Source organism: Artemia franciscana, chromosome 10, assembly GCF_032884065.1.
Source record: "Artemia franciscana chromosome 10, ASM3288406v1, whole genome shotgun sequence".
Classification (NCBI taxonomy): Eukaryota; Metazoa; Arthropoda; class Branchiopoda; order Anostraca; family Artemiidae; genus Artemia; species Artemia franciscana.
The window spans coordinates 32,568,445-32,581,050 of NC_088872.1; the positions used below are offsets into that span (position 1 = coordinate 32,568,445).

Sequence of the window (12,606 nt, forward strand, 5' to 3'; positions counted from 1 at the left end):
TTATACAACATACAATTTCTTGTCGGAATTCCAACCTAAAAGTTGGAAATTTCTTCCAAGATAGTTACACCATGTCTCTGTTATCTTGTGACCTACAATAACCAAGTTTTTCAATTACTTTGTACAATAACCAATTTAACGTTGCTTAAGGCTGCCTTAAATACTGAAATTTTGGAAAACCTTCGAAACAATAGGTGAGAATCTGTTGGGGCATAATATTGTTTGTGTATTTTTTGAGTTGAATAAAGAAAAAAGTTGAATCACAATCAAACTAATCACATGCGTCTGCCACAGATGCATTAAATCTTATGCGAAGAAATCCAAATGGTGCCAGAGCTTTCAGTTCTCTGTTTATTCTATTACAGCTTCTCCTACCTAATGATAGCACAAATGCTAAAAGGCAATATGAAATTAAGACTTGGTCCTTATTTGCTTCCATTAGAAAAATTAGAAGTGAGGAATAGGTCTAATATATAAATGACACCAAAGAAAAGACGAAAGAACGAATTATATTTCACGACATAGTCAATATACAAAAAGATAAGTTCACTGCCATTATTTAACAAGTAGTGCGCAGCTACAAACAAATACTTTTCTGTTTAGTACGAACGGATTGCAGGTGGAACTGACTTGCACTCTTCTTCGTCAAGGGTATGGTCGATAACAGGTCGATATTTCAAGTCAACCTGAATTGAAAGCATATTCTCAGTGTTATTGTTACAATATAAATCACAGCACATTTATAAATAACCTGTAACCTTTGAATTCATGAGAGGGTAAAAAGAAGAAACATTGTTAGAGACGGTACTACATCTAAAGTTCAAAGGTCAGAAATTAAAAATTGGAAATTTTCAAGCAAGGTCCTTTTTTCAACTGCAAAGACCTTGTTTCTTTTGAAGAGAAAAAAAAAACGACTCACTTGATTTTGTTTTGTTTTTTTTAGAAGGAGGGGGATTAACCTTTAAGTTGACCTTTTCGGATTTATGTCAAATTAATTGTACTTTCTCATTTTAAACACTTTCTTACGCGGAGTATTCAGTTCACCATAGGACTGAAGCCTTGGTAAACAGAACACACATACAAACAAAGAGATAGTGCTCAACGTATGATAAGTTCTAAATTAAATGTCATGAAATAAGGCGACTACTAATGAAGGAAAAAAACTTATTCCATTTTCGTTTTTCTGAAAAGATTTATTAGAGAACCCAGACGTTAACTCTCATCAGAAAAACAAAAGATATTAAGCCCAACATTAGGGTCTCAGACCCATTGCTATTTTCAAAGTCCTCGTCAAGTTCGTCTTTGTGGAAGGAAAAATGTTGTTGAAGCTACTTTTCCACCAGAATTCTAATGAAAAAGATATTCGCTTCACTACAGTAGTTTTTGTATATGTTTTATTCGTCCTTTTTTTGTCGAAATTGAGAAATATTCTTAGACGTTTAGTTTTTCACAAATACGTGAAACAAAAATAAATGGAAGACACAAGAGAAAATACCATTCACATACCCTTGCAATCCACTGTAGGTACATAGAAACAAATATCAGAATAGTCGTTAATAGGGCGGTGCTAATTCAAAAGACGGCTAAAACAATATAAGTTTTACAGGGAAGAGAGAAAGTTGAAATATCTCTTTTGGATTTCCAACTATTATTAAGGAACAACTGTTTGTTCACGGAGAGGTTTTTATACGGACGTTCAGATAAGAAATATCAATTTTGATTTAAAAAGCAAAAAGTTACAACAATTTACGCTATGACCCAAATAAGATAGAGTGAACATATTGAAGCAGTTGTTCAAGTGCATCCCAGTTAATAGTGCGGGTTATAAATATCGCTTTCGTAAAACGTATTAGAAAAAAATCCTTTGAACTACCCTGGGTATTCTTCACTGGTAGCAAATCATATAACAATCTGACAACTACAGCGATATCTAATCCAGCTAAAGACAAACGGCTAATTCAAACTTTTTGGCTTTTCCCGCAAAGCTCCACTTTATAGAAGCTTGAGATAGACACTTGTTTGGCTTCATAAAAGTAGTATTTAGCGTGATAGGGAATACTTTCTTACCTTTATGTATGCAAGATATTCAGTGACACAGAAAGGATAACACGTGGCTCTCGCCAAATATGTCTACGTCAGTTCAGTTGAAACTTTATTTTGGTTTAAAATGCAAAATGTTCTTACACAAACAATCGAACCCTCGACACACCAACTCATTCTGTCTTCTGTCATACCACGGAGAAGTACGTTCTTTGCTCAGAGGCAAATATCGGGATTTAAATTTCTTGAGCATGCTACAATTTGAAAATTTCCTTTTTATGATTTCAACAGTACTTACAATTTTTAGAACGAACTTTAACATAGTCATCAAAATCATAAATTAAACCAATGATAAATTATTGTTTGATTGTAATCAAACAAGAAGTTTTTAATGTGCATATAAGCGTAATTTTATAGTTTTTTTCTAAATAATTTAATGAAACAAGACCAGGATTTATCACTTTGTAGGGGTAGATGCGTATTTCCACAGTGACATTGTAAAATTCGCTCCGTTAGTACAATATTAAAAAAAATGTTATGCTTTGATTTGTTTTTTCACTTTACAAATACCTTAAGATTTTCAGTTAAAACAGTGTAACCACATTTTTTATTTATTTTAAAATCAACCAGACGACTCTTGACTAATCTTTACTAAAAATTATTATTATGCTTAAGTCCGAGAATTCTAAAAAGAATTCTTTACTACACAAAGTGTAGTAAAACATGCTCAAAAGATACGGAAATCTAGCAAAGTCTGGGTTTGTTCTAAAAAAAGAAACGCAGATCATCTCACTATCAGGGTCACCTTTAATTTTTCCCCCTCCCAAATCAGTTTAAATACATTTTAGTGAGACCTCTAAGAAAAACAAAACACTTGGTTTTTAAAAAAGTCAACCAATTTTATTCAAAATTCTGGGTGATTTAAAATTTTAATATTTGCTTGCTAGAAATGAACTGTCCGATACAGAATGTTAAGCTCTTCAGAGCTAAAACCTTAACTTAAGAAAAAAAGAAGAAGCCCAAAACAGGTAGGAATTCATAAAACATAGAAAAACAACAATGTTACTATCTGGCTTTCAAAAAAAAACATCTACCTCTTCTAAATTCCAAGTATCAGGTCAAATAACTTTCCCTTGCTTGTTAGACTATCGGACAAGGAGTTTAGATTGTATTTTTGGGCATTACCCATTACATACAATTAAGGATATATTAAAAATATTTTTCTTTACCTTTCCAGTCTTTGCATCACACCAAGAAAGAGTATGTTTTCGCCAATGCTCGTCTACATGCTTAGGAGTTTGACTGGCTACTGGCTTTTTGTAATCGTACTCGTCAATTCTATCCTGTAAGGAAAGCATCCTCTGAGAATAGACAAATAAACTTGCAAACATTATTGAGCTTAGATAAAGGACTCAAAATAGCAAAGAAAGAAAAGAATAAATAAGTAAATCAAACGTACAATATAAAATATACCGGGTCTCGCCATCTAAATATGTCAGGTACTTCAGTGTGAAGTGAGGATAACCCCCCCCCCTCCCATATTCAGGACACTTTCTGTGCGCTCCGCAATCAGATCAATCTGAGTTCCACATATCTACTACATCAATTTACCCATCTCACAGATAACACCACGAAGTGGCTTTTTCGCATTCCATATTTGGAACCCAGATGAGTGAGCCCATTGGAGTATTTCCTGTATAACTTAATTACTCCCCCTTTGAAGGGCATCTAAAAACATTTTTTTTAACCCCTTTTATGTTCCAGCTGAAGAAGCTCTTAGACAAGACATCTTTGGAAAGGATGCAACCAAGAGAGAGAGAGAAAGAAAGGAAGAGAACGTAAAAGACAGAGAGAGAGAGAAAGAAAGAGAGGGTGCAAAAGACAGAGAGTAAGAGATAAGGACAGGGAGAGGAATAGAGAGGGAGAGAGATAGAGCGAGTTAAAGGGAGGGATAAAAAGCAAAAACAAAGAAAGGGAGAGGGAAGAAGAAAGAGAGAGACAAAGAAAAAAGGGAAAGAAAAAGGGTGAGGGGAAGCAAAGAGGAGAAAAAGAGAGGGAGAGAAGAGGAAGGAAAGGAAAGAGAGAGAAAGAGCGATTTTACATAAGCCTTCAGAGTTAGTTCTATTGAAACAAACTACAAATTTTACTCATTGGCAGATAAAACCGTTTCAACGAAAGAAATATTCTACTATTAGCTTCCTTTTGAAAAAAAAAAAATCTATATTCATAAAACTCATAAAAAGATTGATACATAAATAAAGCGCAAAGTATTACTGTTATTTCTATTTTACCTGAAAGTCATCACGAGCATGGGCTCCACGGGATTCTTTCCTTGCTTCTGCTGAATAAATTGTCTGTATGGCGTTCACCATCAGATTTTGAAGCTCCAGGGTTTCAACTAAATCTGTATTCCACACAAGACCCTTATCCTCAACTAAAATAATAATAAAAAAATGGAAAAATTACGTGGTAATTATGGTGATGAAAAGACCTTATATTGAACCATCAAACTCTACCAATATTTGAAGTTAGGGAACAAATTAGACATTATTGAAAAAACTTACGAACCATGTGATTCGGTAATGATTCATCATTCATATTAAGAAACTGGTCCAGCTCGTTCCTTTATCAAAGCTTTTTTTTATCGTTCCCTCTGCTTATCAAAATTGTATTTTCAACGTTTCTTTAGGAAACTCGGCTCATTTCAACACTATAGGACTGATATCGTGAAATTAAGGGGCAAACATTAACCATACTGAAAAGTGAAAAAACTGAGAACAATAACTGTTTCTTTGCTTAGAAATAGAATAAAACTAACCTGAATGGCCATTCATACGTAAATAAGTGTGCGTTACCAAGGAAATGTACTTTATAAAAGAGAGAACAAGCAATTGGGAGAATCCTTCCAAAGAAGTTTAAGGGTCAACCTCAGAGGATTTTCAGAAAAAAGTACTCATTCCAAACATAAAGTTTAGACACTGAGCACCTTTGTGATAGTGATATACAACAAGGGAGATGCAATTATTTTACCTTCAATTTAGTGAAAATAAACACAAATGAATTATAACCATTTGTGTCAACTTATTCTAAACAGTAGACTTTCTTTTTATTCAATTTGCTTCATTAAATCGATGTATATTCACTTGGTCCGTAAGAAACACAAGAGTGCCATTTAGGACCCCGCTTAGAGAGTATCATACGGGTGTTTGACCCTATCGAGTGAGCTAGTACTGCTGTAGTTGACCCCAGTTAGCAGTTTGGGGTATCAAGACCCTGGACACAAAGGAAAAGACCCCAGAACTAATGTGAGATATATGTTATCTACCTTCGACCACAGTCCCTTTAAGGAGTTACTACCATTCTTGCTAAGGATAAGCACGGGATCATTTGATTGCTTACTCATTTTACAAATATAATGTCAGCTTTTGAAGATGTAAGGCATTTTTCAACTAATCATCCAACAAAGTGATCTTTTAACTTATCTGTTAATAAATACGAAAAAACATTGGGCCCAGCCAACGGCTTATAAACAAATTTTGGCCCAAACCCCAAAAGGCCCAATTATACCTCTTTGAGGTAGGAGATTACAGTGTGCATAGTCTCAGATCAGAGTTTGACCAATTCCTTCATTTATTGCAATTAATTGGGCCAACTATCTTAGCCATCACTTGATTTCTTCAGTTAGAAAACTGAGCAATGGCTGTACAAAAGCCATTACCTTAGTATATGGGTCTTTACTTCAAAAGATGAAATGGTAAAAACATTCAAGGATTCTGAGATAACGACGCTCTCTAAGAATTCCCTATGGTATTTCAACAAAGGCCAATGAATCCTGCTAATAAATTTTCTTTATATTTCCCGTGGAGAAGCACGTACATTACAACTAGTTACTTGGCCGTTTTTTGCTTCTTACTCTCAAGTACACATTTTATTTTGTCTTTTTACTTTCGAATAGCCTCCGACGACTAGGAGCCTTTTGCTTTGCTCTCATTGCCTTCTCAATGAAGGTTAGACCGGGTTTTCTCTCTGCAAAACATTTTGCTCTCAAAGGAAGTCACTGAATTAGGTCAACCAGGGCCAGCTGGGATTGCTCTATATCCTTATCAGTATGTTCGGCGAGGAAGGCCCTCTATGTTTGGAAGTAAAGGCAATTCGTCATCCCTTCTAATCTCCTCTTTGAGATAACAAAAGTGTCCTTGTTCAATTAGTGAAGGCAGGATATAAACACAGGAAGGCAGGATATAAACACCCAGCCCATCCTTATCTGTCGGTATATTGCCTAGTGCAATGGTGAACGTTAAAGTCAACATAAAAGACAACCGCAGACTGATATATTTTTTAAGTTATACTTGGGAGATACTTCAAGGTTGCCGGTTACAGTGGCAAACACGAATCGTTATCAAAAAGTTTCCAGGAGTAAAATAACGAATTAAACTTCGTAATAACACAAAAGTCATATATAATTCTTATTTATTAATATGAATGATTTTTGAAAGAAGATAAGTACCTAACGATTTTAGGAAAACCCTAATGGAACCCCCGTATAAGAAAGGCGATAAGAGTGAGCGTTGTTATTATAATGGCATTAGCCTGGTTGGACTTTGGCTAAAGAAGCACAGAAATGGTAAGGAGAGCACACAGATTTGGGTGGGGAAGCAAAACCTTTATGGATTTAGACTATGCTGATGATTTAAGCATCCTAGATGAAAGTATGAGCAAACTGAATGAACTTTTAAATGTTTTGCTGAGATCAGGGTGCTAGAATAGGTTTAAAAATTAACAGAAAGCAGGTCGTCCTCGGTTTGGGTGGGAAGATGTCGTAAGCGAATATTAAAGGGAAATGGGAACTTCCTGGGAGGATGTAAAGAGGGAGACATTGGATAGCTTGGGATGGAGGAGGAGCTTGCGTAGCTCTGTTGGCCTCAATCGACTTGGTGCTTCGATGAGTTGTTAGTAGTAGTAGTAATTCAAGATAAAGCAATTTTGAAAACGAAAGTTGCACTCTAAATGCGAGCTTTGCAAATGAAGAAAGGACAAATCGCCGATGTCAGGCCTATCGGGCGTACACGATGCAATGGTAGTCACATTTATGAGATACTTGCCGAAAGCCGTTTGCTTTCAGCAAAGAAAGACATTAGCCGCTCTCAAAGAGAGCATCAGCAGGGCAATGTATGTTAAATCACACTTTTAATCAAAAATCACAAGTTCCGGTAACCCTAATAAGATAGTAGTAGAGTTTAAGATCAACCAATAAAGTGCAAAATATTCGGTTTGAAGGAGTTAGGGTCTTAATCTCTTTTTTTTTAAATGAAAAAAGAAAAAAAAAAGGTTAAATGACTTATAACTTACTGCAGCCACATAAAAGTGGGCCACATCTAGCACGCGAGCTGTGCCTTGTGGAGGTTTATGCTAAAATAGCGGATTTACCTTTAACATCGTTCAAGCCATCCCACATGGCTGACATTTTTCTGCAGCCTTCTTCTAATGATTTGCCTGTCCTGAAGACAGCAGCATGATTTTGCATTGTTTTTTGCATTTGTAGCCTCAAATCAGAAGTTCTTGTGGATCCTTTGGAACTCAGCAATTTATCAATATTGGCAATTGATTCCTCACCGGCATTCTAAAAAGAATCATCACATGTAAAATTTGACAAAGAAATTAAAACGTTGACAATTGGATCCAATTTAAACTAGAAACTAAATAGTATACTAATCAGATTAAACACTAAATCCTAAGAAGAAAAGGATATGCATATTTCCTGAATTTGCTCCAAGCAAAAAGTAGAGGATTTTTAGCCAAAGAAGTTTTTGGTGGAATTTCCATTAAAATGCTTAAAGAAAAACTCAAATCTTATAATTCTGGCAAGGGGGCCTGTCACCTCTTTCCCCTCCTCTCCAGGAGGTTTAATCAAAGATTCCATCCAAATACTAAAACACATGGTTATTCATTATCAAAAAATCTTCACCTCCCTCCAACAAACCCTATCACTTGGCAAAATTCTGCAATAATGCTGACCGTTTAGCCCCTTTTCCATCAGGATAATTCTGTAATAATTGTATCACAATGGAAAAAAAGAATCCAAAGAGCGAGCCAAAAATTCGTGGACTAAAGCAGTTTTTGATACTCTAAAATTAAAAAACAGAAACATAGTGAGAAAAAATCATTCATAAATCTCATTATAAAGAAACCAAATTTCTGATCTCGTTTCTTTTTTTCCATTTCCGTCATTCTCTTAGACAGATTATAAAATAGAAAAAAAGAAAAGAAGGAAAAAATTCGCTTCTATAATATAACTTGGTCACATAAACTTACCCACAAGTAATTTTGCACAATCAATACTCGGCTTAGCTATTTTTAACAACAGCTAGCACATTCCTAGTTGGAATCTTTCAAAAGTACTCAAATGTCAAATGTCAGATGTCTTTAAAAGTTGTGCTTACTAATCACTGGCAACGTACATTTGCACTGAACTTAAAAATTTTATCACAAGCTATATTGTCTATAAGGGCACTCTTTTTCTGAGGCCCTTATTTTATTTAAAAATGAAAGCAATCTTTTAATACAAATTTTGGACTATAATAACTTTCAAATATCTAAAATCGTTATTATGTACTCAGAATTTAATTAATTTAATACGCATTTCGAGACCTATCCCTAAATCAAAAACACAAAACGCCATATAAACATGGATATTTCTTGAGAATTAAAGCTCGTACTTAGGTCATGTCGACTCTTAATACATTAGGTGTGCATATTATTTCATTCCAAAAACGAGAAGCCACTTGATCCAGAAATTCCAAACAACCGATGTATAACTTTAACTTCTATAGGTAGCATGTATCTGAGCAAATGTCTGGTAGAATAAAAGAAAAAAAAGGCAAAAATCCATTTGAAGCCTACAAAAGGGGAGGAGGGAAGACACCCTCCTTCCCCGGTTTTCCACGAAGAACATTTGAAAAATTATCCCATGAAAATTGTTTTCCCTGAAACATCTCTCTGATCCCAACAACCCCCCTTCGTAGACGCTAACCTCGAAAATAGACCAGTAAATTAAGTTACTTAAACATTTAGTGAGGCTGCAAGGCATACAATAGGAGACTGTAAGGTCCGTCAAATGGAATGATAGCACTGAACGAGTAAAACTTTTGATAAAGGCAGTGATCTAAAAAAAAAATCGTTACATCAAAACTAAAATATGGCCGAATATTTCGGCTTTATATCCGGTGACCCTTATCAACATGAAGAAAAAAGAGAAAATACTAAATAAAAATAGATTAAAAAAACTGACACAAACTAGAGAAAACACAAAAAGTCAGAAAAACACACAAACGCTATTGTAAAAAAAAGTATATAAGACAACTAAAGTAACTGTTTTTCAAAAGTAATCCAACCATGACAAGCACACATTGACACAAAACAAGAAAACTGCTGCATTATGATGCGTGTTCATGGTTAGCTACTGATATGAGGTTCCAACAAAAAGCAACAACCTTTTTATTTGAAAACGTTACACATAAACTAGGTTAAATTAATCGGAATTAGATTGTTTTTTTTTCCTTTTCTAATCAAGCGGGATTGCGTTGAAATTCCTAATCAGTATTAATATACCCAAGGTTCATTCATTTTGAACTTTATTTAGCAAATTCGATCGTTTTTGGGGTTGAGTCTTCAAAATCTCCTTGTCTTCTTCATTATTAAAAATGAATGAGGCTCACCTACACTTAGTTAGAATTTAAAAGCTGTTTTTATGATATAGTGAAATTATTAATTCCTTTTATTATTATAATGAAAACTTCGCAGCAGTGATAAACTAAATTTTCTATTTAAAGGTAGCCTAGACAAGACAACACGTATCTTCATTTTAAATCTAATCACCCCTTGTATCACAGCAGAATTAAATTTTATCAAAGATACGTTTTGGAAATGGTTGCCCCATCCTGTTTATTATAATAATTAGCCGTAGCCTAAAAAGATATTCTCTTAAAATCAAAGATCTCTTGCCATGTGAAGTCACTGATAAATCTTTAAATGCTATCGACTTACTATACATACTAAAAATTACTACCAAATTAAAAAAAAAGTTTGTAAACAAAATATGTATGTAGACATTACTAGTAATTTTAAAATCATGAATTTCCTAAATTCTAGTAAAAAAAAAAGGCCCCAAGTCATTCGTCAAAGAAGGGTGTGTCAAATACCTTGCGACTAAGGTAATTTTTATATGGGTAGAAACCACCAAAATTTAGAAAAACGCATGCGACAACATAAGGATGATATAACCAGGGGCTTTAAATTCTAGTAATGTGCCTAATTCTTTTGATTCTGCTCTAAGAAGCCATATTTTTGAAAAAAACAATTCCATGCAATAATTAATGAAAACACCTCCCTCATTAGTAGCGATTTAGTTATAAAACAAGTTGTTCTAGAGGCACTAGAAATTAAACTTAAGTTCAATAATAATATTTCTTTAAATAGGGATTTGGGGGAGTATTCAATCAACGTGTTATATGCAAATATAATTAAAAATGATTTTACAAATTACTTAACAAAACCGGTATCTAATGCCAATAAACCTGTATCAAAAAGACCTTTTAGGTTAGCTGCCAAAAAGCAAGAATAGCATTAAAAAGGTGCTTTTTACTTGTTTTCACCTGAATAAATTGCCTTGTTTTGTGACGTTTTTCTTCAGTCCTGGTTGAACTTCAATTGAAGTGACGTTTCAATTTTTGTTTGAATGATCACCCATTTTATTGGGCCTTAATTTATTTTTAATGTACTTTGCCGAGGACGGCCCTTGGAAATAGAGCCGAAATATTTATTTAGGAATGAAAAATATCACTGTTATATTAATTCCTCATTGTCTTACCTGTTGTTGTTTGCCTATAAGATGACTCTTGCAGTCTCACAGGAGACTATCACATATACTAACAGTTAATTAGTTATTATCAGAATTATAAAATATAGGGAAAAAAAGATTAAAGACTCACGGCTTTCAATTCACCAATTTTCTCGCCTGGCTTATTTTCCTCTGCAATCGTCTTTGCGCAGGCTCTACCAAAAACAACAAGATCAAGAAGAGAGTTAGCACCGAGCCTGTTGGCGCCGTGGACAGAGGCACAAGCAGCTTCCCCAGCTGCATACAGACCAGGAATAATTACATCTTCACCGTTTTCATGAGTGATTACCTGAAATTATGTGAGTGAAATTATAATTATGCAAGCACTTCATGCTTGTGGAATTATACAATAAACGATTTGGAAGGTAACAAATAAATAAATTTTCGTTTTAATTTCGTGGTATTCAGCAATAGTGCAACTAATTCAAAAGTAAATGTCAACCCAGATCAGCCATAAATTAAACGGAAATTAGAATTTTCCAGCAACCCCTTGCAAGTCTGTTCCAAGGTCACAAATTTTCTTTTTGTTTCTGGTTAGGACTTTCGAGTTAAGAACACATAGATTTATGTTAGTTTTTGGGAGCAATTCAAAAAGAAAAGAATAGAAGAAACCGTTAAAACGTGTTAAATAAACTTCACAAGGGAGGTTTTTGCAATGTTGGTATGTTAATTTCGGCTCAAGTCTTCGTGGACATGAACTCATTACCGTGTGTCATTGTTGCAATGTTCCAAATAGAAACTGAAATATTTTCCAGACTATTTTTTAAATGATTACAATTTAGAAATAGATAGATAGATCTAATCAAAAAATTATTTCAAAAAAAGTAAATTCCCCACTTACCCATCACAAGGCTCTATGGCATGTAATACAGAGAAAATAAAGAAGAAAGGGTCGCAGGAAGAATGCCCCGTAAATGAAGAAAAACGAAAGACGAACATGCAAGAATATGAAGAGATGTTGAATCAAGTAACAGTTTGTTAAAAGAAATATTCATCAACGAAAAGGTCTGTCACTACATCAAATACCTTAAAGGTCATATCAGCAAGGAAGAAAAAGTTGCAGTGCATATAGTTACGCAATAAGAAACATAAGACTCAATTAACCGATGATACAACATCAATAGAATCAACCCAGGATATGCGTGAGCTACCTCGGAATTCCACGATTCCTCGATATCTTCATTTTAATTATATTAACCTGATGACAGAAGAAGATATCCCCATCAAGAAGAATACCTAGGAACTGGTCATAATGGTAACTAGATCTAACAGAAGGGGCCATTGAAAAATGAATTTCAGATAGTTTAGGGCAAGCCTGGGAAATTCGCGAGAATACTTGACTTAGCAATATTTAAGGACAGACAAGCATCGGACCATGAATTATTCCCTCGGAGGAGCTAACCAATTTGACACGGATTTCAGGCTCCGTTCTGGCAGTACTGCCGAGGTTATAGTTAACACCGAAAGAAACTAATGTCTTTAAATCTTTTGACGTATTCCTAGAAATAGAAAGATTCGGGATGACATAGACGACAACAAACTATTGGTATATGCTTTACAATAGCAACAGTAAGGCCATAAAACAATAAGACCAGATCTGGCCCTGGAATTGTGGGACGCCAAACCCAACCTGAGACGACGAGAGGAAAAGAGGATGCAAAGATATAACG

The 12,606-nt window shown here is 34.6% G+C and overlaps 1 protein-coding gene across 1 annotated transcript in view; it reads right to left on the reverse strand.

The window, feature by feature from the left end:
• Positions 1-493: 493 nt before the first annotated feature.
• Positions 494-12,606, reverse strand: part of LOC136032086 (succinate dehydrogenase [ubiquinone] flavoprotein subunit, mitochondrial-like) — a 29,307-nt gene continuing 17,194 nt past the window's right edge. The window contains exons 8-12 of the mRNA XM_065712221.1: positions 11,028-11,225; positions 7,468-7,660; positions 4,332-4,474; positions 3,270-3,383; positions 494-686 (exon numbers count right to left, since the gene is read on the reverse strand). Of these exons, the coding sequence (XP_065568293.1) occupies positions 600-686; positions 3,270-3,383; positions 4,332-4,474; positions 7,468-7,660; positions 11,028-11,225 (735 nt within the window). The 3' untranslated portion in view covers positions 494-599. The remainder of the gene's footprint in view (positions 687-3,269; positions 3,384-4,331; positions 4,475-7,467; positions 7,661-11,027; positions 11,226-12,606) is intronic.